At 35.2% G+C, this 26,345-nt stretch overlaps 4 protein-coding genes across 4 annotated transcripts; 3 read left to right on the top strand and 1 right to left on the bottom strand.

Moving 5' to 3' along the window:
- Positions 1-4,068: 4,068 nt before the first annotated feature.
- LOC116120500 (50S ribosomal protein L4) lies at positions 4,069-9,032 on the top strand. The gene is made up of 8 exons (XM_031406447.1): positions 4,069-4,395; positions 4,491-4,534; positions 4,731-4,857; positions 6,520-6,668; positions 7,032-7,139; positions 7,255-7,374; positions 7,890-8,063; positions 8,687-9,032. Exons 1-8 carry the CDS (start codon positions 4,287-4,289, stop codon positions 8,786-8,788), a joined length of 933 nt encoding a protein of 310 aa, XP_031262307.1. The 5' UTR covers positions 4,069-4,286; the 3' UTR covers positions 8,789-9,032.
- Positions 9,033-9,614: 582 nt separating this feature from the next.
- LOC116120366 (chromatin remodeling protein EBS) lies at positions 9,615-13,455 on the top strand. Its single transcript, XM_031406320.1, has 5 exons — positions 9,615-9,975; positions 10,403-10,745; positions 10,839-10,907; positions 11,505-11,643; positions 13,114-13,455. Exons 1-5 carry the CDS (start codon positions 9,879-9,881, stop codon positions 13,138-13,140), a joined length of 675 nt encoding a protein of 224 aa, XP_031262180.1. The 5' UTR covers positions 9,615-9,878; the 3' UTR covers positions 13,141-13,455.
- Positions 13,456-16,244: 2,789 nt separating this feature from the next.
- Positions 16,245-20,749, top strand: LOC116120217 (subtilisin-like protease SBT2.4). Its single transcript, XM_031406165.1, has 10 exons — positions 16,245-16,423; positions 16,651-16,795; positions 16,903-17,300; positions 17,532-17,627; positions 17,747-17,816; positions 18,120-18,402; positions 19,032-19,369; positions 19,482-19,749; positions 19,833-20,105; positions 20,212-20,749. The coding sequence occupies exons 1-10, from the start codon at positions 16,245-16,247 to the stop codon at positions 20,622-20,624; spliced, it is 2,463 nt and encodes an 820-aa protein (XP_031262025.1). The 3' UTR covers positions 20,625-20,749.
- LOC116120358 (O-fucosyltransferase 15-like) lies at positions 20,699-24,872 on the bottom strand. Its single transcript, XM_031406313.1, has 10 exons — positions 24,303-24,872; positions 24,105-24,194; positions 23,691-23,790; positions 23,479-23,540; positions 23,225-23,313; positions 22,582-22,702; positions 22,346-22,489; positions 21,867-22,201; positions 21,318-21,558; positions 20,699-21,192 (listed from the first exon to the last, which is right to left on the bottom strand). The coding sequence occupies exons 1-10, from the start codon at positions 24,627-24,629 to the stop codon at positions 20,884-20,886; spliced, it is 1,818 nt and encodes a 605-aa protein (XP_031262173.1). The 5' UTR covers positions 24,630-24,872; the 3' UTR covers positions 20,699-20,883.
- Between the last annotated feature and the right edge of the window lie 1,473 nt (positions 24,873-26,345).

Raw genomic sequence — 26,345 nt, 5'->3', positions numbered from 1 at the left:
TCCCATGGGCCCAAAAAGAAAATGAATTTAACCATTTTCTTCGTATAATAATCATAGAGTGATTTAATTAAATAGCCTAAGATCAATAAAAATGAATTTAGAGCTGCATTCAAGCTGATCCGAGTTGAGTAATGAGAAGCTTAAGCTCGACCCGATTGAAATAGTCAAAGCTCAAGCTCGAGCTCAACCCAGCTTCAATTGTCGAACTCGAGTTCAATAAATACATGATCAACTCGATTACAACCAAGTCAAAATCGAGCTCAAGTTCAACTTGGTTGTAATCATTAATTATTTTAACTTATATATAAGACTAAAACATTATATAACATTTGTTAATGATTTTAATTTTTATATATATATAATTAAAATATTATATAATATATCAAGCTCGAATAAGCTTGTGAAGTGCTCGAGTCGATTAATAGCAGACGGATCTATCTACTCCTTTACCCAGCTTGTAATGGAGTGGTCTTTGTTTAGCTGCACAAGATTTATATTTGCCTGTGATTAATCAATACTTCTATAATCATTCTGTGTATATAATGATCGACCTTTACATGTGACAGGAATCACAGAAGCTGGCCCTAGCAGAGTCAACTGGTCTGGATCAGAAGCAAATAAACAACTGGTTTATCAATCAAAGGAAACGACATTGGAAGCCGTCTGAAGATATGCAGTTTGTGGTAATGGATGCTCCTCACTCTCACTATTACATGGAAAATGTTATGGGCAACCAATTTCCAATGGATCTCTCTCCTGCACTGCTTTGAACAAGCTGATCATCTGATGCTCATCTTACTTATTAATTATATTGTGTTATAGCGTATTTATTATATATAAACCCAATGCTATATATGATGGCAAATGATGTAATCTTATCATATGCATACGGCTGCAAGTATGCATGCATTTGGATACTGTTTGATATAAATTCAGACTGCTAAATTAAATTAGTTAGCTTGTTCATAATCTTTCCTCTTTTTTGGATAGTAGAATGTAGAGAGCTTAAAACTGGTGTTTGACAAAGTTAGCTTGTTCATAATGGTTCAAGGTTTTGCATAAAGCAATCTAAAGCTATCCCATGATAACTTTATAACAACAATACGTGCTTTTCATTGTTGAAGCCTCCTTATATATTGTTGAAATAGCTTTTCTACTACTCTTGGAATGATGAAACGGTCATTGTTGATGCTTTTTGGTTTGCCATATGTTTGAAGTACTTCATCTTGATGGTGACCATGTTTCATGAGCATCATGTATTAATGTGGCAGCATGTAAATGGAAAGCCCTTTATCTGGATGCCTTTCTGCTCTATGTAACCTCAAAGCCGTGAAATGAGGATTCGAGATGTCATACATTTGGTTGGCTCTATCGCTAATTTGTTTGTTTGTTTGTTTGTTTGTTTGTTTATTTGTTCTTTTAATGTTTAGGGATGTTCAGACCAATTTACATATACTTTAACTAATTTCTCAGAATACTGAAACTATCGGTTAGGTAAGAGTTTCAACGGTCCTCAACTAATCTCTTAGGATCCTAAAACTATCGGTCAGATAAAAGTTTTAATAGCTACCCCTATCAGTGGTCGTGAGGATTCGAACTCGAAAGACCATGTTGGATCAATCTCTTGCTCTTTTACTATCAAGAAGACTCGAACTTAGGAGATTATATTAGATCCTTTTTTACTCTTTTACTAATAGGCTATCCAGTGGTGGTTAAATATTAGATATAATGTTCTATAGCTAATTGCAAACAAAAGATACATGTCCACCAATCTTATAAACAGATGGACATATAATTAGTCATAGAACGTTTCTTTAACTAATGACATGTATTCGTCTTATAATTAGTTGGACATATCATACATAATTAAACATGTATTATGATATGTATTCATCAATGTTTTAATAACCAATTCGAAGTGAAACCTGACAAAGTTGCTAGGTCCTAGGTTGATCGGTTTGATCGATCAGTCAAATCAAGTTTCAAAAAGTTTAAACTTTAGAAAACACACTCCAAATACAAATCGGAGGTCGACTTGTTGGCGGCAACGACACATCAAATCCAATCCAAATATACCCAAGATTTAGTCGAAATCGGTTCAATTTCGACAAAATCTCACCATCGCAGGCATCGAACACCTAGGCTAGATTTCACTATTGTCGGCATTGACAACTCTCTCCATCACCTTTCTAATTGCCGACAAATGCTAACTATTATTGCCATTGCCCATTTTTTTTCAATTTTCGGTCGTTTTACTCATCGGAAATCACTTCCATTGCCATCATTGCACTCACCAGCACTTCCTCTTCAAAAACCCCAACATCTCGGCCTTCAATTGTTTACTGATCATCATCTCGACCTTCAATTGTTTGTCGATCATCATCCCGACCTTCAATTATTTGTCGATCATCATCCCAAATTCTAGGGTTTTTTATGAATAAGAAAATTGGTAACTCAGCTCGGTGAAGGCCTTGGGTCCCGATTGAACTGACTCGGCCGGGCTAGGTTTTAAAACATTTGTATTCATCTTATAATAAGTTTGACGCATATCATACATGAGTAGATGATCTATTGTAAACCTAATAATATACTAACTGCTCCATTTTTTAATAAATTTTATAATGACAAAGTTATCCTCATATTAAATTATTAAAAATAATTTTAATTTCTTATTCTTTACTAATACCACTGGCACCCAGCTATTATCTAATAAACCCTAATTTTTTTTAGGTTGCTCAAATCATCCGTATAAAAAAAAAAAAAAAAAAAAAAAAAACGTTTAATGGAGAAAGAAGATTTGCAATGATATATATTGGGTTACAAGTAATAAACAAATTTAAGTTTTTAATTGCTTCACAATTAATTTTTTTGTTATTTTTTTCTTCTATATTGGTAGCTATATTAATTTATATATGTATTTTTTGCGTTGTTTAACTATATTTTGTTTTTGGATTATTCATAAAGAATTTTTTAGCTTTAATTTTTTCTGAACTTTCAACTTAATTATCTAAAAATTTATTTTAGGAATAACGATAGTGAAGGAGATATATAATATAAGTGAAAAGGAATTAAATGTTAAATATTTTAAAATATAAAAAATAAATGGAATGAAAGGTATTTATGGGATATCTTAAGAAAAGAAAAATAATTTTTTTAACTTTAAAATATGTGATTTATTTAATCTATTAATAGGTGGCAATAAAGCCACTCATGTTGTCAAGATAGAAGCAGGACATTGGACTGTCTTACCTTGCACAGATTGGGCTTAACAGTACACCAGTCACTAGGCCAGTAGGCCCCAAATTTTAAAACCTGCGCTGGCCCCATGGGCCCAAAACGAAAATGAATTTAACCATTTTCTTCGTACAATAATCATAGAGTAATTTAATTAAATAGCCTAAGATCAATAAAAATGAATTTAGGGCTGCAATCAAGCTGATCCGAGTTGGGTATTGAGAAGCTTAAGCTCGGCTCTATTGAAATAGTCAAAGCTCAAGTTCGAGCTCGATCGAGCTTCAATTGTCAAACTCGAGTTCGATAGATACATGATCAACTCGATTACAACCGAGTCAAAATCAAACTCAAGTTCAACTAGATTGTAATCATTAATTATTTTAACTTATATATAAGATTAAAACATTATATAACATTTGTTAATGATTTTAATTTATATATATATAATTAAAATATTATATAATATGTCGAGCTTGAATAAGCTTATGAACTGCCCGAGTCGATTAATAATAAACTCAAATTCACCTTAATTTAATATGTGAGTTACTCGACAGCTCGCAACCGACTCTACTCGTCTGTCGGCTTAGCTTAAAAATGACCTTTTAGTAAAATTTTGAAAGACTAACCTAAAATGGCCTTTCTTTCCAATTAGGGTATAACCATGAGCATTTAAAATGTTACATTTACAAACTCTAAATTACATATTATTAGTCTTTTATACCAATTAACGAGACATTATTTTTTAATATCACGTTATTCAATTTTAATTTATATGGGTTAGATTTAAAAAGTCAAGGGTTTTGGGTTATTTTTTAATACTAAGAGGGTTTTACTTTTGGGTTAGTTTTTTCAGAGAGGGGTTTTGGCTTAGTTCGTTCGCCTCACTGTCTACTTCACTGAAATCATCTCTCCGCCGGAGAGACAATCAACGGCCAGATTTCGATCACGGCATCAACGACACCGCGCACCACCCCCGTTTTCTTCTCTTTTGTTAATATAGAATCTAGTTGAGTGTTCTTTATTACATATCAATTAAAAGCTTGGGAGTTTCCATGGCGCTGTCAGTTTCTCGAAGGCTTTTACGTCGTTTAGGCTCTTTTTCCGCGTTTAGTCGCTGTGAGTCTCCGAGTTTCGCCAATCATTCCTCTCCAACACCCCGTGGTAAAATATTTTTGTTTAATTATTCTTCATCTGGATTATGAAATTGCATCATTTATGACTTCGTAAATCTTTTTATTTCTACGTTTTTCTTACAGATTCTTATGGCGTTCTATCTGGGGATAACTCATTTGCTACAAAGGTAACTTTTTTTCAGCTAAAGTTTTTATTTTTGGGTCTAATTTATGGAGATTAACGAGTTAAGTTGTTGCTTGTTGTGGAGTCTCATTGTGTTTGCTTTATATATCATGCTTATATTTCTCAAGTTTTCTTGGTGTTTTTTTTTTTTTGGGTGATTGTATTATGAACAAACCCATTATTGTTGTTCTTGAATGCAGGGTGGTTCATGTTTACTTGCTTGCCGAAAGCTTTCGACTACTATTTTGACTCCTGACTCAAGTGACGGTGCTTTTCCCTCTGATCTCCTGTCCAAGAAGACTGTGCTAACACCGGATCGTACCATAGGTATGAGAATAATGTTAGAATATAGTTGTATGATTTAAAGGTGCTGTATTGCTTGAGGGAAATTGTGAATGCTGTTGAAACTTGCCAAGTGGATATTAGTTACTTGGTTGATTCCTAATTGTTACGATCGATATTAGCTTAAAGTGTTTATAACCTAAAAAACTAAAAAGCATTTATGTAATTGAGGTACCTGAAAGCTTGTAAATTAGTGTAGTCTCTCATTAGCTATGGATATGAAATGTGACAATTACAAGACTTAATTCTCTCACTAATATCATTGTATAGCATAAGGTTTTGTGCATTCAGATTGTACGATTACAATACAATGGAAGATGTGATTCTAGAGACGTTTAGGCCAGCCAATTCATCTAATTATCATCAAGCATTAAATTGTGAATTGGGTAAGGTTGGCTAAACTTAATAAAAAGTGAGGTTGCTCAAGTTGGACACAAAAGTCAAGTCCATTAGCATAGGAAAATGAGGATTTCTGATGTGGCAAGAATGTTCTAGTTGAAAATGTATTTTATTGATGAATATGATTAGAATACATTTTAACTGGCATTCTTCCTTAAATGGTGCATAAGACCTTGGAGGAAATTTTGAAAAGTTTGTTACATGTACTAATTCTGAGGACATGCTTTTTGTGCAATGTTTTCCTTATTAACTAGGCCACTCTTGCCACATTAGCAATGCTCCTTCTCCTATGCTAATGGACTGGATGCTTAGGTCCTACTTTAGCAATCGCAATTCTTACTACATTTATCCAATCTTTACCCAATTCATGGTAGGCCTAGTCTTTTTCTCCAATATCGCCCGTACTCATAAGTTTTTGTGCATTTGAATTGTATGATTACAGCGTAGTGGAAGTTGCGTATCTAGAGATCCTTAGGCCACCCAATTCAACAAGTCTTCATCAACCATCGAAGATTACTTAATGAATTTTGTTGCATCCACTGAGAGTTATTGAGAAATGGAAAAGTAACATGACAGGTGCAGCCAGCAAAGTTCATTAAGCTTTTTTTTTTTTAATCATTGATGGTTATTTCATGAAGTGGGTAGCCTAGTAGTTTGGGCCTCTATAATTACAACTCTCATTGCATTGTATTGTACAGTCCAAAAGAATGAAAATTTAGACTATTTCCTTTCTCTTGTGATCTCAATTTTCTTACACATTTTGTTATTAGGATCGTAAAGTGTGAGCTTGCACTTGGAATGATAACCAGCACTACCAACAGTTCTTTCACTGTTTCTGTCCAGATTAGATTTGATAGTTATATTGGGATGCTTGTTCTTAAAACTGTAACCAGCACTGTCAAGATTAGATCTAATAGTTATGTCTTGAATAATTGAAGTCCTCTATATGATATAGTGGATTCTCCTACTAACCATGTTTTGCCTTTTTCAGTTACAATGATAATGTAGCTATGTTTTTTTTTTTCCCAAATTCCAATAAATTTTAACATTTTTTTCATTAGGCTCGTGTGACTCAAAGGACACTTCTCTAATGTTTATTGATTTAAAGAGATATGTTGTGATTTGTTATCTTTTATCTTTCATTCTATTGTTTATGGTGTCATAGTTTTTGAATGTGTGAAATATCAATGTATTTAGATTAGATGTTATGCATTAAATGTTTAATTCATGGAATGTATCATGATGCAGGACTTTGTCAGGATCTGGTAATTCCAGTGACAAATTTTCTTAATGAAGACAAGGGCTTCATGGTCTTGGCCGGTGATGTTTTTGATGTGCCTATCAGGAAGGACATTATTCATCGTGTAGTACGATGGCAGCTAGCAAAAAGACAACAGGTAGTGCTTAATCGATGTTGAGATACCCGAAGCATTTAATTAGTGAGCGCTAATGGTGGAAAAAAATAATGTATGCATTCAGGGAAAAGGAACTATAATTTTCTAATCAATATTGTGTGAGCTATACAAGAGATGCTTTTTGCAATTGGATACTCAAAGAGTATTACATCTTTCTGTTTTCTCCTTGATTTTACATAAACTTTTTCTAGTGCAGTATTGTCATTCTTCTTTAAATTAGGGAATGGTGAGGATAAGGGTGTCAGAAATGTATGTAGATAGTATGTGGTCAATCGCAAATTTAAGTTGTCGAGAGTTAATCTAGAATAAGTAAATGGTATAATTTACTGATCAAGTGTTTACCAGGGAACACATTCAACAAAAACTATTAGTGAGGTCAGTGGAACAGGGAGAAAGCCATGGAACCAAAAGGGTACTGGTCGAGCTAGGCATGGAACATTGCGTGGTCCCCAGGTAATGCATTTTCATGCTTGAATGATGAGTTTTTTTTACTTTAAAATTTTTGGGGCTACTGTATCAGTGGGATGTATACCTCTGGACCTTAATGATATTTATGGATGGGTAACAGTTTAGGGGTGGTGCTATCATGCATGGCCCTAAGCCGCGAAGCCATGCTATTAAGCTGAACAAAAAGGTGCGGCGTCTAGGATTGAAGATTGCTCTGTCCGCTCGAGCTGCAGAAGGCAAGGCAAGTCTCTGTCTTTCAATCATGCACATGGGTGCACACGTTAACACACAGACAGTTGGATAGATTCAATTGCTAGCTTATACTGATTTCTATGATCTGGAATGTTTTCTGGAGTAGGGTGTTGTCATGAACCACTTTTAATTTTGTTTTTGCCTATTGTACTTTATATAGAGGAGTCTTTCGGCTGAGGAAGAGTGAAAAATAGATGGCATTGCATTAGACTCATACTTAAAATTTAGTGCATTTTCACTCCTTGATGAGAGTTCACTGTTATATTCTAACTTGAGTACTCAAACTACAATTATACCCCACCCCATGCTCTGTATTTTATTGTCTCTATTCTTTGTGTGTGTGTTTATACTCAAACACGCTGTGTTTTGCTTGTGGTGTTCTGTCATTACTTATTTCTTGGCCATAACTTCTGCTATGCTCTCCATTTCTTTCTTTTGCTTGTATTGCCTTTGGTTCTAATTGATTTATGAAACCTAACTAGGATATGTTGCACTAATGAACAGCTTATGGTTTTTGAGGATTTGGAGGTTCCGACACATAAAACCAAGAATATTGTGAATTATTACAAGCAAATGGAAAGTACGAAGAAAGTTTTGCTAGTTGATGGTGGCCCCATCAATGAAAAGCTGAAGTTGGCTACCCAAAATATACATTATGTCAACGTACTTCCCTCAATTGTAAGTTACATATTCTGATCCTTATGCTGAGTTCTTTTTTATGTGGTCTGGAAGTGGAGGATTGATAAGTTGACCTCACTTTGAGCTTGAATTAAGCTCATACAGGCGGTTTGGCGTGTTATTGGCCCCATATATTTGGCAAATAACTTGATGGGTGATGGCCTTCTTTTGTGATATGATCAAATATAACAATCTTCTTCTGTATCATTGGACTTTTGAAGGGTTCTCTTATTCCCATAGAATTTTTGTTGTCGCTAAGATGTGTTGTCAGATTTTATTACATTAACTCTAATTAGGTCTCTTTTTTTACTTACGAAGTGGTTCCTAATTTTATCTGAAAATGTTAATCATTTTGAATTCAGGTAGAAAATTTTAGTAGAATCAACCCCACAATTCAAAACTAATATATTTATAAAAGGTTCACAGCATTTTATCTTCAAAAAATATTTGGATTAGGAATATGTTTCCAAATATGTTTTCTTTATTGATTTTGCATCCAAAATTCTCCCTGCCACAAGACTTCTCGAATCCTAAATTTTTCTTATGCTCTGGCATTATGTTCTTGAATTAACTATTCTGGTAGTTGATTTCCATTTCAAATCTTAAGCTTGTTTCATATGCAGGGATTGAATGTCTACAGCATTCTGCTGCATGACACATTGGTAATGTCGCGCGATGCTGTGAACAAGATAGTTGAGCGGATGCACACTCCAATTAATCGTTGATTCAGAAAAGAAATCATCATTTATTTTCGAAGGAACAGAATAATTTGTTTATCTGTCATTTTGGTTAAAATATCCACATCTCTAGCAGGATATAACCATTTCATTGTATCAGTTTTCTTGTGCCTTGAGGCTTCATCCTTGAATTTTGTAGTTAAATTCAGTTGAATCCCAAACATGAAATGCCATATCATAGAATTTACCTTCATCCATGTTCTTCAATGAAAAGGATTTATGGCTTTCAGAATTTTCCTCTTCATATGTTTTCAGAATTCTGATCCAGGTAAATTGAACCTGATCTATGGCTTGTCTTCTCAATTATTGTGAAAACTTAGCCTTGGACTTTGAGAATAACTTCACAGTGTTCTGTTACATCATGTTGCCACCTTTGTATTCATGAGTCATGACTACTCAATTCACATAATTTTTGTCAACACAGATGTGATGTATACAGTATACACAATAAGATCATTAAATTTCATAGTATGAAACTCATTATTAAATGGAAAAAGGGCCCAAATGCAAATGTGAAATGAAGAAATTTCAATTTCATTAATAGTTGGAGTTGTATCTTCATTAATGCACAGTTTAAGACTGTAATTCCCCAATAAACCAGGCGTGAGCGTGATAGGTACGGTACGGATATGAAGGAAATCTTTTGCTGTAGAAAAAACCCACGTGGTAAAATATGAGTGGATTAAGGAAACGATAGCTGCCAGTGAAAATCGAAGCCAAAATCGATTTAAATTTTAAAGTATAAAATACTGTATTATGTTAATTCAACGTAATTAATATAAGCCCAAGTATAATTAATTAATCAGCTTGATATATAAAGGGAAGCTGTAAAACTCCTTTCTATAGTTACAGTCTTCTCTCTCTCTTCTTCTCTCCCTCTCTCTGTGCTTCTCTCAATGAGGGCCTAGGGTTTCTCTTCACGCGAAAATTCTAGGGTTCAAAGTACTACAGCAGCGCATTTCAACCGTTGGAGGAACTGAAACGTTTTCCGTCGTTAATCTAAACACAAAAACGGCCCTTTTTTTTTTTTTTTTTTTTTTTTTTTTGTTTTAGCTAGAAGACATAAACCCTAGCTTTCATGGCCAAAACTAGACCAGGGATCACAACCAAGACCAAACTGGGCAAAAGAGACCTTGAGTCTTACACTATCAGAGGCACCAACAAGATTGTTAAAGGTATGCGTCGTTTAATTTAATTTCTTAGCACATTTATGCTTGTGTGTATCTGGTTTTTATGTCTGTATTTAAAAAAGTTGGTTTGATGTTCAAAATAGAATTTTGAGGTAGTTTTGCTTCTGGGTATTTTTTTTTTTTTTTTTATGATTATCGAATGAATGTGCGGTGTTTTTACATTTGGGTATTCTGTCATATGTTAATCTGCGGTGTTTGTACATTTGGGTGTTCTGTCATATATTAATGTGCTTATATATGGATAAATGTATATATGTGTATGTCTAAGTTGGGAAATGTTTGTTCTTGATTGTTAAGGAGTAATTTTTTGTGGTGGTTATGTAGTTGGGTATCAGTGTTTACTTGTGGATATGTGTTTTATAAGAAATATGGTTATCATTGTTAAGGATTGAGTTTTTGGTGGGTTTTGCAGTTGGGGATTGTGTGTTGATGCGACCATCTGACACTGGTAAGCCCCCTTATGTGGCAAGAATAGAGAAGATTGAATCTGATGCTCGAAGCAATATTAAGGTTCGTGTTCGGTGGTACTATCGCCCTGAGGAATCACTTGGAGGAAGGAGACAATTCCATGGAGCTAAGGAGCTCTTTTTGTCAGACCACTACGATGTGCAGAGTGCTCACACAATTGAAGGGAAGTGTATTGTTCACTCTTTCAAGAACTATACTAAGCTTGAGAATGTCGGCGCAGAAGATTACTACTGTAGATTCGAGTATAAGGCTGCTACAGGGGGTTTTACACCAGACCGAGTTGCTGTGTGAGTTTTGTGAATTATTGTTATTTGTGACTAGTAATTCTGCATTTTGTTATAGCCATTGAGGGTTTTAAATTTTTATCTTATGTTCTGAAGATATTGCAAATGCGAGATGCCGTATAACCCAGATGATCTCATGGTACAATGTGAGGGGTGCAAGGACTGGTAATATTGTTGTCTGCCTTTTTTCTTTCTTTTTTTGCTTTCCTTTCTAATTTACATTCTTGTATCAGTTATTTGGTGTTTCAGTATTTGGTGATTCATAAACAATATTACAATTTGAAGTATTAGATGATAAATGAAGTGCACTGATGGGGACGAACATTAACATGATCTAATAGAAAAAAGATGATTAGAAATTACGCTGCTGATTCTGTCTCAATTATCTGGATTTTGATTGGTAAAATCCTTATGGGAGAGGGGGAGGGGAGGGTGCCATGATAAACTCTGGAAGAGGAATGTTAAGAACACTCTCTTTTTTACCCTCTCCCTTCATTTGGCACGTGTTCAAGAAACGAAGGAAGTAACAAGTTGATCATATACTCTTGCTTTGTCTTTTATACATGTCAAAAGTAGAGTGAAAGAGTAAGAAAGAGAGACAGAAAAAAGTGTTTTTATCATTTCTCAACTCTGGAATTTGTTGGGTGCCAACCTCTCGGCTAAAAAGCATCAAATTCCTTAATCTACTGTGGTTAAAATTTCTGCTAATTTCCTTGTATAGGTAATGACTCATATACTGTTTGTATGCTATTCTCATTGTAGGTATCATCCTGCTTGTGTGGGCATGACTATTGAAGAAGCAAAAAAGCTTGAGCACTTTGTTTGTTCTGAATGTTCATCTGATGATGAGGTCAAAAGATCCCAGAATGGATTTGCTTCATCACCAACTGCTGATGTCAAGGTGAGACTAGTTGCCTGTTTGTATTATTAGATCACATATATTTTGTCTACTATTTCCCATTTGGATTATTCTTTTGGACAATATGTTGGCATTTCACTAGAATAAATGGATAGTAGGAGTATTTCTGTAAAGCTAGTTCTTCAGATGTGAGTTTATTTATTTATATATTTATTTTGGAAAATTGTAAAGTTCTTGTCCATTTTATAGTGGAAGTGCCCACTTGATAGTAAATGATATTTGAAAGAGATGTAAAGGTTTTAAAGAAGTGCAATCCCTATATATATTACATTCTTATAGATTAGGCGGCTTCTTTGTCATTTACTGATACCAGTTTAATGTTTTCTTCTCATACTTTTTAATTTCTTTACTGAATTCTGATATGATTTGTCCATGAGCTGTTTGAGGATGTGTCTAGGATGAAAGATTTTATAATACTTGTAACAACAGTGATATAACAAGAACATTTTAGGGTCAGTGTTCAAGTGCTGCTCACAGCAGACTGCGAGGTTTATAGGTTCAGTGTACAGATGTGCAGTACTTGCTAGAAGGTTTATGTGAGTGCTGGTTATCTGCTTGGGTTTTGTGTCCAAATGCAATTTGTGCTTAATTGAGGATTATTCGAATGTGTCTTTAAAGCCATGAAGCATTTAACATCTGCTGAGTTGCATTTACTTGTTTGAATGCTATGTTCATAGTTTCTTATGCATTTGATTGGTTGCATTCAACTTATAAGTGGCAAGTACCCTGTAACCTTTCCCCTTGTCTCATCATCAACAAAGCTCTTTTCAGCATTGTTGAATAACATAGATTACCCAATAGTTTGTTTATCTACAGTAAATAATTTAATTTTTAATTTTGTTTGGTTTTGGGTTTGTAATTTCATGCTTTCTGATGTTTGATTTAGATATCTATTTTCAGGCATAATTTAGATTGGCTGAGTTATATATAGATCATTTTGTATTTATTAATTTTGATTCTGGCCCTATTGTTGTATATTTACAAGACACCTGAGTTAACTGTTGATAATGATGACAATGAATTAAATCTTAACGTTTGCAAATTTTCACTATATAAAACATTCTGTTGTTTTACTTTTACATTTTTTTTTTTTTTTTTAATCACAATATCCACTCGGGTCTCCATGAGTTGGTAATCAGTTCAATATTTGATCCAACTTAGTCCTTTGGACATGATATGTGAGCTTTTACTTTGCTCAATAACTACAGTTTTGAGGGTTGTAGTTTGTAAACCATTCGGGTTAGATATAAGGCATTAAACTGTAAAGTTTATAATTGATTCATGGCGTTATAATATTTCTTTTCTACCCAAGGGAGAGCCTGCTGCTAATGCAATCATTTTAGTAGGGAAAGGTGCTTTTGAATATTCAATTTCTTGTATTTTCTTGTTGCATTATATATTTACATAATTATTTAAAGTCTATTAACTTTATTTCTTTTACGTATTTAACAGGTGGAGCCCAAGCGGCGGAAGAGATGAGTATATTTTGGGGGCATTGGTGTGCATGAAGGAAGGTTGCTTGTCTTGCCGTTGTTAACTTATAGAATGTTGTCATGTGAGCTGTATAGTCCAGAAAGCTATGTTGTGCTCTGGTCGGACTGGAGCCTGTTAGTAATGTGTTTATTTTGAGACAGTGTGTACTTATTCTAGGTTTAGGAGACGTCTCTTTTAAAAGCTGTCCAGGAAATCTCAAATGTAGTTTTCTCACAATTAAACATTTAAACCCAGGAATTTGAGTAACAGTATTTCTTTGTGAACCGCCTGGTAGCGCATCCAAGATATCTGGTTTGTTGATTATCATTCTTAATTTTATGATCTTGACAGTCTTATACTCTTATGTCAGTGGCTTCTGGGCATTTATGTACCCTCAAATTCAAGCTGGATTTGTTCTCAGGTTTAACTCCTGCATTTGTAGTCATATTTTAAACTTGGCTACCAATCAGAAATCTACTAATCAAACGATTAAGCTAAAGAAGAAGAGGTTTAGGGTTGATAAAAGTCAAGAATCTACGCCTGCAGACCAGTAGAATTTTGACTTTGATAAAACAAACCAGGGATGTTTTTTGCTGATGAATTCAACAAATTACTGGTTCTGTAGTGTCAGTATTCATTTATGGATTATGCATAAATGATGTGATATTTAATTCAAAATTTTCTCATTTAAAAGCAACCAAAGCGTGAGTTGGGAAGGAAGACATGCAAAATCTTCAGCCAGAATTGATCAAACATGGTAGTATGTAAAGAAAGGTAACGGTCAGTTCAAAGTGGGGGCTGATTTTTCTTTAATTAAATAACTCAATTAACAGCTTTATTCACATTAACAATGAGGGTTAAGCGTACGTTTTTGCATGCTTTAATGAAGGTTTTACTTCTTTCCATATCTGTAAATGAACCACTGACCTTAAATTGCCAACCCCCATCTCACTTCTCTGTAAGCAATAGGGCAAAAATGGGTGACTCATCAGCTTCATCACTTTACCAAGTTCTTCTGGTCTTTGTGAGTTTGATTCCTTGTTTTGCAGAAAAGTGGGACATATATTTGGTTTTAATGGAAGGTGACCCAGTTGCATTTCATGGCTCCACTTTCACAACCACTAATGATAACACAATAAAACCCAATTTCAACAGGTACAGTTCTATTCATATGATTGACTAGCCCATTATTTTTTTTGTCTTAATCAGCTTTCTATTCATACAATAATCACTTTGTAAAACTAATCCAATCTGTTAATCTAACAAAAGCAATGGATGAGTATGTATATACATGGAATGAACTGTTTTGATTTTTGATTTGATTTGATTTTTTAATTTTTACTGAAGTTCATTATTAATGGAGTTTTTGTGCATATGATTAGTGATCTTTCCAAGGCTTATGCTAAGAAGTTGGTGGATTCACATGACCAGTTCCTGCAAAGCACTTTCGAAACTGGAAGCTACAACAAACTTTATAGCTTTAAACACATTGTTAATGGTTTTGCGGTCCACACAACCGCCTCTCAGGTCTCNCTGATGTTTGATTTAGATATCTATTTTCAGGCATAATTTAGATTGGCTGAGTTATATATAGATCATTTTGTATTTATTGCTTTTGATCCCGACCCTATTGTTGTATATTTACAAGACACCTGAGTTAACTGTTGATAATGATGACAATGGATTAAATCTTGACGTTTGCAAATTTTCACTATATAAAACATTCTGTTGTTTTACTTTTACATTTTTTTTTTTTTTTTTTTTTTTAATCACAATATCCACTCGGGTCTCCATGAGTTGGTAATCAGTTCAATATTTGATCCAAATTAGTCCTTTGGACATGATATGTGAGCTTTTACTTTGCTCAATAACTACAGTTTTGAGGGTTGTAGTTTGTAAACCATTCGGGTTAGATATAAGGCATTAAACTGTAAATTTTATAATTGATTCATGGCGTTATAATATTTATTTTCTACCCAAGGGAGAGCCTGCTGCTAATGCAATCATTTTAGTAGGGAAAGGTGCTTTTGAATATTCAATTTCTTGTATTTTCTTGTTGCATTATATATTTACATAATTATTTAAAGTCTATGAACTTTATTTCTTTTATGTATTTAACAGGTGGAGCCCAAGCGGCGGAAGAGATGAGTATATTTTGGGGGCATTGGGGTGCATGAAGGAAGGTTGCTTGTCTTGCCGTTGTTAACTTATAGAATGTTGTCATGTGAGCTGTATAGTCCAGAAAGCTATGTTGTGCTCTGGTCGGACTGGAGCCTGTTAGTAATGTGTTTATTTTGAGACAGTGTGTACTTATTCTAGGTTTAGGAGACGTCTCTTTTAAAAGCTGTCCAGGAAATCTCAAATGTAGTTTTCTCACAATTAAACATTTAAACCCAGGAATTTGAGTAACAGTATTTCTTTGTGAACCGCCTGGTAGCGCATCCAAGATATCTGGTTTGTTGATTATCATTCTTAATTTTATGATCTTGACAGTCTTATTACAGTGGCTTCTGGGCATTTATTTACCTTCAAATTCAAGCTGGATTTGTTCTCAGGTTTAACTCCTGCATTTGTAGTCATATTTTAAACTTGGCCACCAATCAGAAATCTGCTAATCAAATGATTAAGCTAAAGAAGAAGAGGTTTAGGGTTGATAAAAGTCAAGAATCTACGCCTGCAGGCCAGTAGAATTTTGACTTTGATAAAACAAATCAGGGATGTTTTTGGCTGATGAATTCAACAAATTACTGGTTCTATAGTGTCAGTATTCATTTATGGATTATGCATAAATGATGTGATATTTAATTCAAAATTTTCCCATTTAAAAGCAACCAAAGCGTGAGTTGGGAAGGAAGACATGCAAAATCTTCAACCAGAATTGATCAAACATGGTAGCATGTAAAGAAAGGTAACGGTCAGTTCAAAGTGGGGGCTGATTTTTCTTTAATTAAATAACTCAATTAACAGCTTTATTCACATTAACAATGAGGGTTAAGCGTACGTTTTTGCATGCTTTAATGAAGGTTTTACTTCTTTCCATATCTGTAAATGAACCACTGACCTTAAATTGCCAACCCCCATCTCACTTCTCTGTAAGCAATAGGGCAAAAATGGGTGACTCATCAGCTTCATCACTTTACCAAGTTCTTCTGGTCTTTGTGAGTTTGATTCCTTGTTTTGCAGAAAAGTGGGACATATATTTGGTTTTAATGGAAGGTGACCCAGTTGCATTTCATGGCTCCACTTTCACAACCACTAATGATAACACAATAAAACCCAATTTCAACAGGTACAGTTCTATTCATATGATTGACTAGCCCATTATTTTTTTTGTCTTAATCAGCTTTCTATTCATACAATAATCACTTTGTAAAACTAATCCAATCTGTTAATCTAACAAAAGCAATGGATGAGTATGTATATACATGGAATGAACTGTTTTGATTTTTGATTTGATTTGATTTTTTAATTTTTACTGAAGTTCATTATTAATGGAGTTTTTGTGCATATGATTAGTGATCTTTCCAAGGCTTATGCTAAGAAGTTGGTGGATTCACATGACCAGTTCCTGCAAAGCACTTTCGAAACTGGAAGCTACAACAAACTTTATAGCTTTAAACACATTGTTAATGGTTTTGCGGTCCACACAACCGCCTCTCAGGTCTCTCTCATTCATTAAACCCTTTAGTTGATTCTCTTTAAAAAAAAAAAAAAAAAAAAATAGTTTCACAGTGTTTTCCTGGTAAATTTATATGAATTTCATTTCAGGCAGAGAAACTAAAACATGCTCAGCAAATAAAGTTGGTGGAGAGAGATAGAGGAGCCAAATTAATGACAACATACACCCCTCAGTTTCTAGGGTTACCTCAAGGAGTGTGGACGCAAGAAGGGGGAGATAAAAATGCAGGTGAAGGGATTGTGATTGGTGTTATTGACACAGGAATCAACCCATTTCATCCAAGCTTTGCATACGACCCCTTGAATCCGTTTAGCTCTAATATTTCTCATTTTTCCGGTGCCTGTGAGACTGGTCCTCTATTTCCTGTGACTTCTTGCAATGGAAAGATAGTTTCGGCTAGGTTTTTCTCAGCTGGGGCTCAAGCAGTTGCCACTCTTAACACTTCAGTAGACTTTCTTTCACCATATGATGCAGTTGGACATGGCAGGTATATGCAGCAGACCCCATAGTTACCCTTTTGATTAATGGGGATTGCGTCTCAATGATAATAGTAAAAACAAAATTTGATAATAAAGCATTTATTGTTGTTATATATATTAGGTATTATCATTAAATTTTCGTTTGAGTATACTCTTAACATATGTTTTTTAAGGCACACGTCAAGAGTAACCTTTAATTTATATCTATGTAATTATACAAAATTTTCATTTTTGTTCAGCCATGTGGCATCAACTGCTGCTGGAAATGGCGGTGTTCCGGTGGTCGTGAATGGCTTCTTTTACGGGCGAGCCAGTGGGATGGCACCACGTGCACGGTATAGGTTATCAGTTTATCGTTGTTTATGGCTGGAAATGCTAAGTAGTACAAGTACTGCTGTACCTTTGGAGTTTGTAGCGGGGTTGTTGATTTAACCTAATCTCATACCTTTTTCAGAATTGCTGTTTATAAGGCTTTGTATCCGACTGTGGGAACTCTTGCAGATGTAGTTGCAGCAATAGATCAAGTATGTGTACCTTCCTTTTCAATGTTTGTCTTCTTATTTCAGTTTTAGGCGAAGCAAAATTAGCTCCATGCATGAAACAAATCAACACCTATTACCCTTTGCAGAAATTATATTACAAATAAAAGAAAAAATATATAAGTTATGCATGCATGCATGCAGCTATATGTTTACGCTCTCTACGTCCTCCTTGTCTCAATGAACATATTTTTCAATCAATACCCACTCTGGAAATGGTTGAAATTGATTTGAGGGAGAGAAGTAATACAAATGTTTTAAAGTATTTTTTGGTTTGAATCACCACAGGCAACACAAGACGGAGTGGATATCATAAATCTCTCCATAGGACCAGATGAGCCGCCCACAGATACACCAACTTTCTTAAGTCTTTTTGATGTTTACATGCTGTTTGCAAGACGAGCTGGAGTTTTTGTGGTGCAAGCTGCCGGGAATCGGGGACCTGGCTCCTCTACTGTCGTGTCTTATAGTCCTTGGGCCGTTGGTGCCGCCGCCTGCAGCACAGATAGATATTACCCTGGTTCTCTCCTCCTTGGAAATGGTCAAAAAGTTGGAGGTGTTGGATTATCAGGTATCTTCTACTTCCAAACAAAAATCATCCCCGATTGAATCTCCTTAACGGTATCAATTCAATAACGTTTACAAGAATTATTTAGCTATATGTTAGTATATATATTACATGTATAGATAACAAAAAAAGTCTATATATGCAGCTAAAACATTATACACAGTAACTAAAATCATTACAAGAAATTTGTGGTTTTCACAATATCTGTTTTGACGTGGACAAATTTTGTTGGAAAACACAACCTTCTCGGGTTCTGGCAAGCGTCACTAAAATATCATTATCTTCTGGGTATATTAGATTGGTTCATAATCTAATCTTATAAACTTTCTCCCACAACCCCGACATGACAATTCGCAATTGGTCAACTCACAATTGAACATGTAAGACCCATAGCAAGTAGACGGAATCTATTTGTGAACTGACCAATTGTGAGCTACCACGTCGAGGGTTGGGTTGCAAGAGAAAGTTTGTGAGATTAGGTTATAAGTGTAGTATTGTCCCGGCAAAATTGTGTCGGAATAATTATGACCAATCGCATACAAAATTATTGGATTTTACAAGGGCTGATATGATATTCTCAGTGTATCAATATCATTACAATCTCCTATATTTGTTATATTTTTCTTGCTTAGGACCGACTATGGGAGGGTTATTACTTTCGAAGCTGCTATTGGCCAAGGATGCCCTTAAGGTAGATGGGACATTTCCAAGGACTCCGCAGTTCATGGAAGAGTGCCAATACCCAGAAGCTTTTGATCCTACTCTAGTGCTAGGAAGTATTGTCATTTGCACTTTCTCGGCTGGCTTCTATAACGAGACTTCAACACTCACTGCCATCATCAACACAGCAAGAACTCTACGATTCATGGGATTTGTTCTACTTGCAAACTCTAATTACGGTGATTACATCGCTGAGCCCATACCCTTTGCTGTTTCTGGCATTTTGATACCAAAAGTCTCCAGCTCACAGGTACTAATAATCAGCATATATTGCCTTCAAGATATTAATACAAGTTATTCCAGAATCAGAATTTGGAGCAATCTTAATATAAGATTAAATAAAATGTCATTGTGCTTTGCAGATTATTTTGCAGTACTATGAGCAACAAACAGGCAGGGATGAGAGAGGATTTGCCACCAAATTCAATGCACAAGCTGCCTTGGGAGAGGGAAGAGTTGCTTCATTTGAGGGTCGAGCACCCAGTGTTGGTAGATTCTCTTCAAGGGGGCCAGACTTTATTGATGTTAACAGGAATCCTACCGATGTGCTAAAGCCTGATGTACTTGCACCAGGCCACCAAATTTGGGCAGCTTGGAGCCCCATCAGCGCCTTAGAGCCCATAATATCAGGTAATTCATTTAGCAGCTATCCGAAATTGTGTTAATATTTTCTCATTTGTAAATGACTAATCCAACTTGGCTGCTAATATTAGGATACAATTTTGCACTATTGTCTGGCACAAGCATGGCAACACCACATCTAGCTGGAATTGCAGCTCTCATCAAGCAAAAGAATCCGTCATGGACTCCTTCAATGATTGCTTCCGCAATCTCCAGCACTGCCACCAAGTATGATAATTATGGAGAACTTATAATGGCAGAAGGATCTGATCTCGGTAGCTTGTACAACTCTACTCACTTTGATTTTGGTGCTGGCCTAGTGAGTGCAACTCGTGCCATTGATCCAGGCCTAGTTTTATCTTCAGGTAACCGTAAGTCTTGCTGCACAGTTCGTATAACTGTTTGTATAGGTTCGGATTTAAGGCGAAAATTTATATGATTTTATATGAACAATAAATGATGTTGAAACAGAATTTGAAGACTACATCAGTTTCTTGTGCTCTTTGCCAAACATTGATCGGTTTATGATCAAGGCGGTGACCGGAGCATGGTGCAACCAATCGCTGAGCCACCCGGCCAACCTGAATCTCCCTTCAGTGACGGTGTCATCTCTGGTGAAGTCCCTTACAGTGCAAAGGAGTTTCAAGAATGTAGGAAACAAATCAGAGACATATTTGAGCTCAGTAGTGAGACCAAATGGGACTACAGTTAACTTGTATCCACCTTGGTTTACTGTAGCTCCACTGGGATCCCAAGTTCTGGATATAGAATTTAATGTGATCCAAGCAATGGGCCAATTCAGCTTTGGCGAGATTGTTTTAACTGGGAGCTTGAATCACATTATAAGAATACCATTATCAGTAAGGCCAGTTTCAATATTCTAGATTAAAGAAATAAAGAAATATTTAGTCATTACTGAAACATGAGATGAATCAGAGGATCATATTTTCTTCAGTGCTGTCCACAGGTGATAGAAGTCGTCCTCAGAGAGGCTAAAAGGCTTTGCATCTTCTATATATTTATGAAAAAATTAACTCTCATTCAATCAATGAGAGCACATGAATAGTATACTAAGGTAAAAATTAATGAACAATAAATGTTACATGTTACAATTGGCATTGACATGCTAAAGCAAAGCATAAATTAATCTGTAGTGCACATACATTCTTTACAACGAGGATATCGATAAACACTCCTTCCCTTAGGCCTTGATTGGACATGTTTAGTTTGTCTAACTGCCTTCCTAATTCTCTGTTCAAAGACTTTCCATTCTATGGTGGAATTCTTCATGAAGATAGCCGCAAGTCTTCGCTTGTTTGGTCGAATAGTCGGCATCTTCCCTCCACCATAGTATATTCGATAACCAGAGACCAATGACGACAATTGACTCCCTGAATCTGTCATGGCAAATGCATCGGCAGCTGTGCAGCCAATGAAATCCAGTGCTGCTAGCTGTAGAAGTAAACACAAGTTACATCCAGATTTTCTACTTAGTCGAACTCCCTGACTGCATGGAAGCAAATTACACACATATCAAAAACATAAACTGAAATTTATATAGATTCCCACTTCGTTACCTGAGACGAAAAGTTCTTGAATGGTTCAAGTTCAGCTGCTGAAAGCAAGTTCTCTTTAGTAACTAAATAAGGATACAAGGTGTTCAAAGCAGCCAATCTTTGTGTCCCCCCATATATCTGTGCCCCAGCAACAAATATATGCGTCTTACGGTTGAAACCAAGAGCAGCAAGCATAAGTACTGCTTCTTCGGGCGCCAATGGACATAGCCCTTCAGATCTGAGCTCTGCAGGAGAAGGCAGCCTGTAACAAGTTAAATAATCTCTTTAGATAACAAAACACAGAACTCAAACCATAAATAGCTTTCATTTAATTTATTATTAGGAATAAAACAATATGCCCTCCCTCCATTTTTATAAATAAGGAACAAAATGATTCTCCCTCTCTCTTAAATCTTTTCCCTTTCAACTAAGGGGAAGTGGGCATGTAAACAATGTTTTTCTTTAATACAAGCAATTATGTTAAAGATAACAATGAAACTTTATACAAAGATGCTTAACCCTATAGATGCAGATGCAAAATAGAAATGGAGGGAAGTCAGAAATACATACTTTGTTGTCTTCTGGAGAAGTGTCAATGCAGGAAAATGAATTTCACGAAATGCTTCCAACTCTTGTCTCTCTTGTTCACCTCCACCAAATTCACAGAGAGAATGAGCTACCATGTCAATTTCAAATCTCAGGTGTAGAGCTAAGTATTTTGAAGCTTTTGCAGACCGAACCCCTTTTTCCTTCACAACTGAATCTTTATGCAGACCAACAAGATAGTTATCCAATGGCCCAGGTTGAGCAGCATGCTTACGCAACCGTTGAAGGAGCAAAGCACCTGTTTGTTGTATTTTTGGAGTAAACTGTAGTGCGTGAAAATTGCATCTACATCGAAGTCTCTAGATTAAGTCCCGAATCAGGAAGAGCAAAGTAAGAAAGAAGACATAACACTACAAAAGGCCAAGTAATGATCAAACCAATAAATAATGCTTACAATCTAATTTTCCTAGCAATGGACAAGAGAAACAAAGGCTAGAATTTACCTGCAACTGGAAAGTTAATGGATCAAATGCCAAACGATTCCCAAACCCAAGTAAATGGACAACTCTATTCCGAAGTAGAATAGGGAGAATGTTTTTCAAATAAAAACTTGGCTTGGACTCTTTTGGGATGTCTACATCTGTCACCTGGAACAGCATTTGAACAATGTTATAAACGAACACATAACTAATGGTACCACTGCATTAATAAGTACAAAAATTTGAGATAAGAAACTCACAACACTATGAATTGCCTCCAAATCTAATGACTGTAGCTCATTTGGAAGTTCCTTCACTATCCGAATATCAGGAGTCAAGTAGTTAATAAAATACTCCTCCTGATAGATATCGCTGAATTGACTATCAAATTATACAATTTAATTCTGTTATTTTCCAGCTAGAGAAATTACTACGGATTTTGAAAAAGGAAGTCAATCAAAATGCCGTTTGGATAAATGCAATTCAAAATATGCACATGCACATGCTGTTCAACCAAACTCGTACTCATTACTACGCATGACTAATGTGAAATTACAAAAAGCAAACTTATGCAGGTCCCACAATGCCAACCCAGAAATGAAAGAAGAAACTTGGGGGGAAAAGGGGTAGGGGGAGGTTACATGCTTCTTTTACCATCTTCTAACATCTCACACCATGCCCCCTAAAAGAAATTATTGGAAACAGGCACACTTCGGAAATGTTTAACGTGTGATCAACGGATCAAACTTCAATTTATTACAGAAATAGCTATTACAAGAAACCTAGTAATAAATTAAAGGTAAACTTTCCAATTTGAAGAAAACACTATAGTATGGAAGAAACAAACAAACAATCAGGCGACAAATGGTGAACAAAAAGAAAAAAAGGGAAGTAATATTTCACCTCACATCTCTCCAGACACTACTGTACATAAATCTCGGAACAACAAGAGTTGCATTAAGCAATCGTGCTAGGACAACAGCATTGCAAACCTGTTTACAGTCAGAACCACAGTTTTAGGCAATAGAAAATGGTAACAAAATGTATTACCACTCAGAGAAGTAAAGCTTATGTATGAAATCAACAAAAATAATGATTAAAGAACACATAATAGAGCAATGAAAAATGATGAAATTTGTGTCATGGGGATTACTTACAGCTACTCGCTGCTGATTCATCCCACCATTTGCAGTGACCACAAGGTATCCATTATTTCCCCCTATTAATCACACAAAGTGCAATGTCAATACTGAATTGAGCTACTAATTTACTTATAAGATCCATGTTCTGACATACACAACTAATATCTTAACATAACCATACTTATCAATGACACACACACACACACACACACACACAAAAATCTCACCATTAGGTTCCCAACTACACTGATCAGCACAAGGTCTCCAAGAAGAAGCAGGAACCACCGGCTCGTGCCACAAATCTTTCGGCTCACGTTTATTCTGCCCCTGCATGCCAAGCACACACAGAATCACCAAATGGTGGAAACTAAGCAGTTTAGTGTATAAATATAAGGGCCTGTTTGATTTTTTATATGAAAATATTTTTCAAGAACTAAGATTCAATAATTGAATCTCAATATATTTAATATCCCATTGAGAAAACGAAGAAAGTTCGTTTCTGTTTTAACAATAGTTTTTAGGATTAGAATTGTATCCAAAAACTAATTTTTAAAATATTTCAGCTCAATTCAATCAAAGGTGTTTGATAAATTCGAAAACAGAAAACTAAATCCATTTCTATGATCTCGAAATTCAATTACCTCAGCCAAGGCATGAGCAGCCAAAGCCAACATCCTTCCATAAACACCAAACTGTGACCTCTTCCCTTTACCTAACTTCTTCAATTCTTTCTACAATAATCACAAAACATAATCTTGAATCAGCATCAACCTATAAAACTTCTAAAAGAAACTAGCTTTGTCACAAAAATTACTAATTTCGGCCATTAAAAAGATTACCTTAACAGAAACTGAAGCTGATACTGAAGATGAATTGACAATAGACAATTTTTGTCGTTGCCCATGATCTTGTAAACTCGAAAGCATAAACCAATTAACAAAGAAAAAGAACCCAACCAAACCAATCACACCCACCAAACTTTTCACTCTCTTTCTTTGATACCAAACTCTACCACCTCCTTTCCTCTTCACTTTCTTCAATTTCAACCCAAAAAGATGGTCATTGCTACTAGCAAACCGGCTTGAGTCAAGCCGGGGCGAGCCATGTCGGCTACTTGAGTCATGTTCCTTGTCAGATTCAAGAATAAGATGGTGATTTGAGGACATTTGGGTGAGTTGTGTTGTATTGGGTTAGTTTTCGTAAAAGATTGTTAATCTTTTAAGGACAAAGAAGCGAGAAAAGTGGGGGCAGTTGCTGGGCGTGGTTGAGTTCGGTTTCGTGAGACAAAAGTAGAAGTTCCGGCAAAGAGTTGGGCCGGAATTTGAGTTGTGTTCGAGTTAAATTGGCTTTATGTTAGGCTGTTACGTCACAATGGCGGTTTATGGTTAAAGAACAACTAACTTATTCGGCTGACTCTGATTTGCCTCTACCATTATGGGCAACTTTGCTTCGCCTTTCGATAAGGAATTTTTTTACCAATTTTTTTCGATTAAATATTTGTTTAAAAAAATAAAATTAATTAAAAAACAAATAAACAATAAAATTACAATAAAGATTGGACTCAATCTTACCATTTTTCTTTTAAACACTTTGTAATTGATAGAGGTGAGTATTTGAGACTGGATCCAAAAACACAATCCTAGGAGCAGGCCTAAGGAGGAGGGCTCGGTCCCTCCACTGGGCCCTCCTCTAAGGCCCAAGCCTAGGACCGGTCCTAGGCTTGGACCTAAATTTTTTACATATTTTCGTTTTAGTCCTTTATACAATTACATAAAATTCTTTATAAATTTTGAAATAACATAGATTATAGGGGTTAAAAAGGAATTTGTACAAAATTTATTAAAAAAAAAAATTTCCTAGCCCTAAAAAATTTATAAATTTTACCCTTAAAAAATATTAAAAACCCCCTACAAAATTTCATATTACCTCTTCAATATAAAAAAAGAATCGAAGGGAAGAATAAATTTTTCAGGCCCATAGGACCAGTCCTAGGGACCGATCCAGGTCCTAAAATTGCTCATAGGCCTGGGACTCATAAGCGACTGGTCCCATTTGAGACTAACTCTAGTAATTGATCAGCTCGCAATTGGATAGACAAAATCTATTGTAAACTGACCAATTATAAGCTATTACATCGAAGTTGTAAAAGAAAATTTATAAATGTAAGTTATAAGTATAGTATTACACGTAAAATTAACTTCATTGGCCTATTAAAATATAATCATAGGTTGTTTTTTTTTTTTTTTTTTTTGCAGGGGTGGGGGCGCGCTCCAAACAAGCTTGTATACATATCGATTAATCTCCTAAAATGTTAAAACCATAGAGTTAACAAGTGAATGATCATCTCTGTTAACAACCGAGTCAACTCAAATTCAAGATAACCAAGTATAGTCATAGTTCAGATAAAAGTTTTTATAAATTTTACCATATTTTGTTTATTTTTTAAATATAAAAAGAGGTAAAAGTTGGAGGCACGTGGAACAACCTGTTCAGAGGATTAGGTTGTCGTTGAGTTCAAATTTTCCATCGTTTTATACAGGATTTGTCACATGACCATTTTGTCTTTTATGGAGTTTTGCCAGTCTTTTGTACCAGAATCTGAGCACTTCAAACTGGCTGTCATGTCTGGTAAAAGTCCATTCTCTAAAACACACCCACTTTTTCACAACTGTCACAGGCTCACAGCAACCCACAATTAAAATAAATAAAAAATAAAAAGTCCTTAATAATATGATCTTCATGACTTAAATCAAACGCAGAATTTTTTTTTTATTAAGCTGCAAAACATTTTGAATACGCATCAACATAGCGGAAGAAAAATTATAAAAATACAAAATACACTGCAGCATCTCCGCTAAACATATGTATATATACTTTGATTT

The sequence above is a fragment of the Pistacia vera genome, unplaced genomic scaffold, assembly GCF_008641045.1.
Source record: "Pistacia vera cultivar Batoury unplaced genomic scaffold, PisVer_v2 Contig126, whole genome shotgun sequence".
In the NCBI taxonomy this organism is placed as follows: domain Eukaryota; kingdom Viridiplantae; phylum Streptophyta; class Magnoliopsida; order Sapindales; family Anacardiaceae; genus Pistacia; species Pistacia vera.
The sequence above is the reverse complement of the archived record's forward strand: the minus strand, read 5'-3'. Positions and strand labels throughout refer to the sequence as shown.

Bases quoted from the DNA above. Each gene is read 5' to 3' on its own strand.
- LOC116120217 (XM_031406165.1), top strand. From the start codon at position 16,245: ATGGGTGACTCATCAGCTTCATCACTTTACCAAGTTCTTCTGGTCTTT. The intron at 16,796-16,902 runs GTCTCTCTCATT...ATTTCATTTCAG, and splicing joins TCCACACAACCGCCTCTCAG to GCAGAGAAACTAAAACATGC. The intron at 19,370-19,481 runs GTACTAATAATC...TGTGCTTTGCAG, and splicing joins CAAAAGTCTCCAGCTCACAG to ATTATTTTGCAGTACTATGA.
- LOC116120500 (XM_031406447.1), top strand. From the start codon at position 4,287: ATGGCGCTGTCAGTTTCTCGAAGGCTTTTACGTCGTTTAGGCTCTTTT. The intron at 4,535-4,730 runs GTAACTTTTTTT...TCTTGAATGCAG, and splicing joins ATAACTCATTTGCTACAAAG to GGTGGTTCATGTTTACTTGC. The intron at 6,669-7,031 runs GTAGTGCTTAAT...AGTGTTTACCAG, and splicing joins AGCTAGCAAAAAGACAACAG to GGAACACATTCAACAAAAAC.
- LOC116120358 (XM_031406313.1), bottom strand. From the start codon at position 24,629: ATGTCCTCAAATCACCATCTTATTCTTGAATCTGACAAGGAACATGAC. The intron at 23,791-24,104 runs GTAATTGAATTT...CTTGGCATGCAG, and splicing joins CTGCTCATGCCTTGGCTGAG to GGGCAGAATAAACGTGAGCC. The intron at 23,541-23,690 runs GTGAGATTTTTG...TGTGATTAATAG, and splicing joins GTGTAGTTGGGAACCTAATG to GGGGAAATAATGGATACCTT.
- LOC116120366 (XM_031406320.1), top strand. From the start codon at position 9,879: ATGGCCAAAACTAGACCAGGGATCACAACCAAGACCAAACTGGGCAAA. The intron at 10,746-10,838 runs GTGAGTTTTGTG...TATGTTCTGAAG, and splicing joins ACACCAGACCGAGTTGCTGT to ATATTGCAAATGCGAGATGC. The intron at 10,908-11,504 runs GTAATATTGTTG...TTCTCATTGTAG, and splicing joins TGTGAGGGGTGCAAGGACTG to GTATCATCCTGCTTGTGTGG.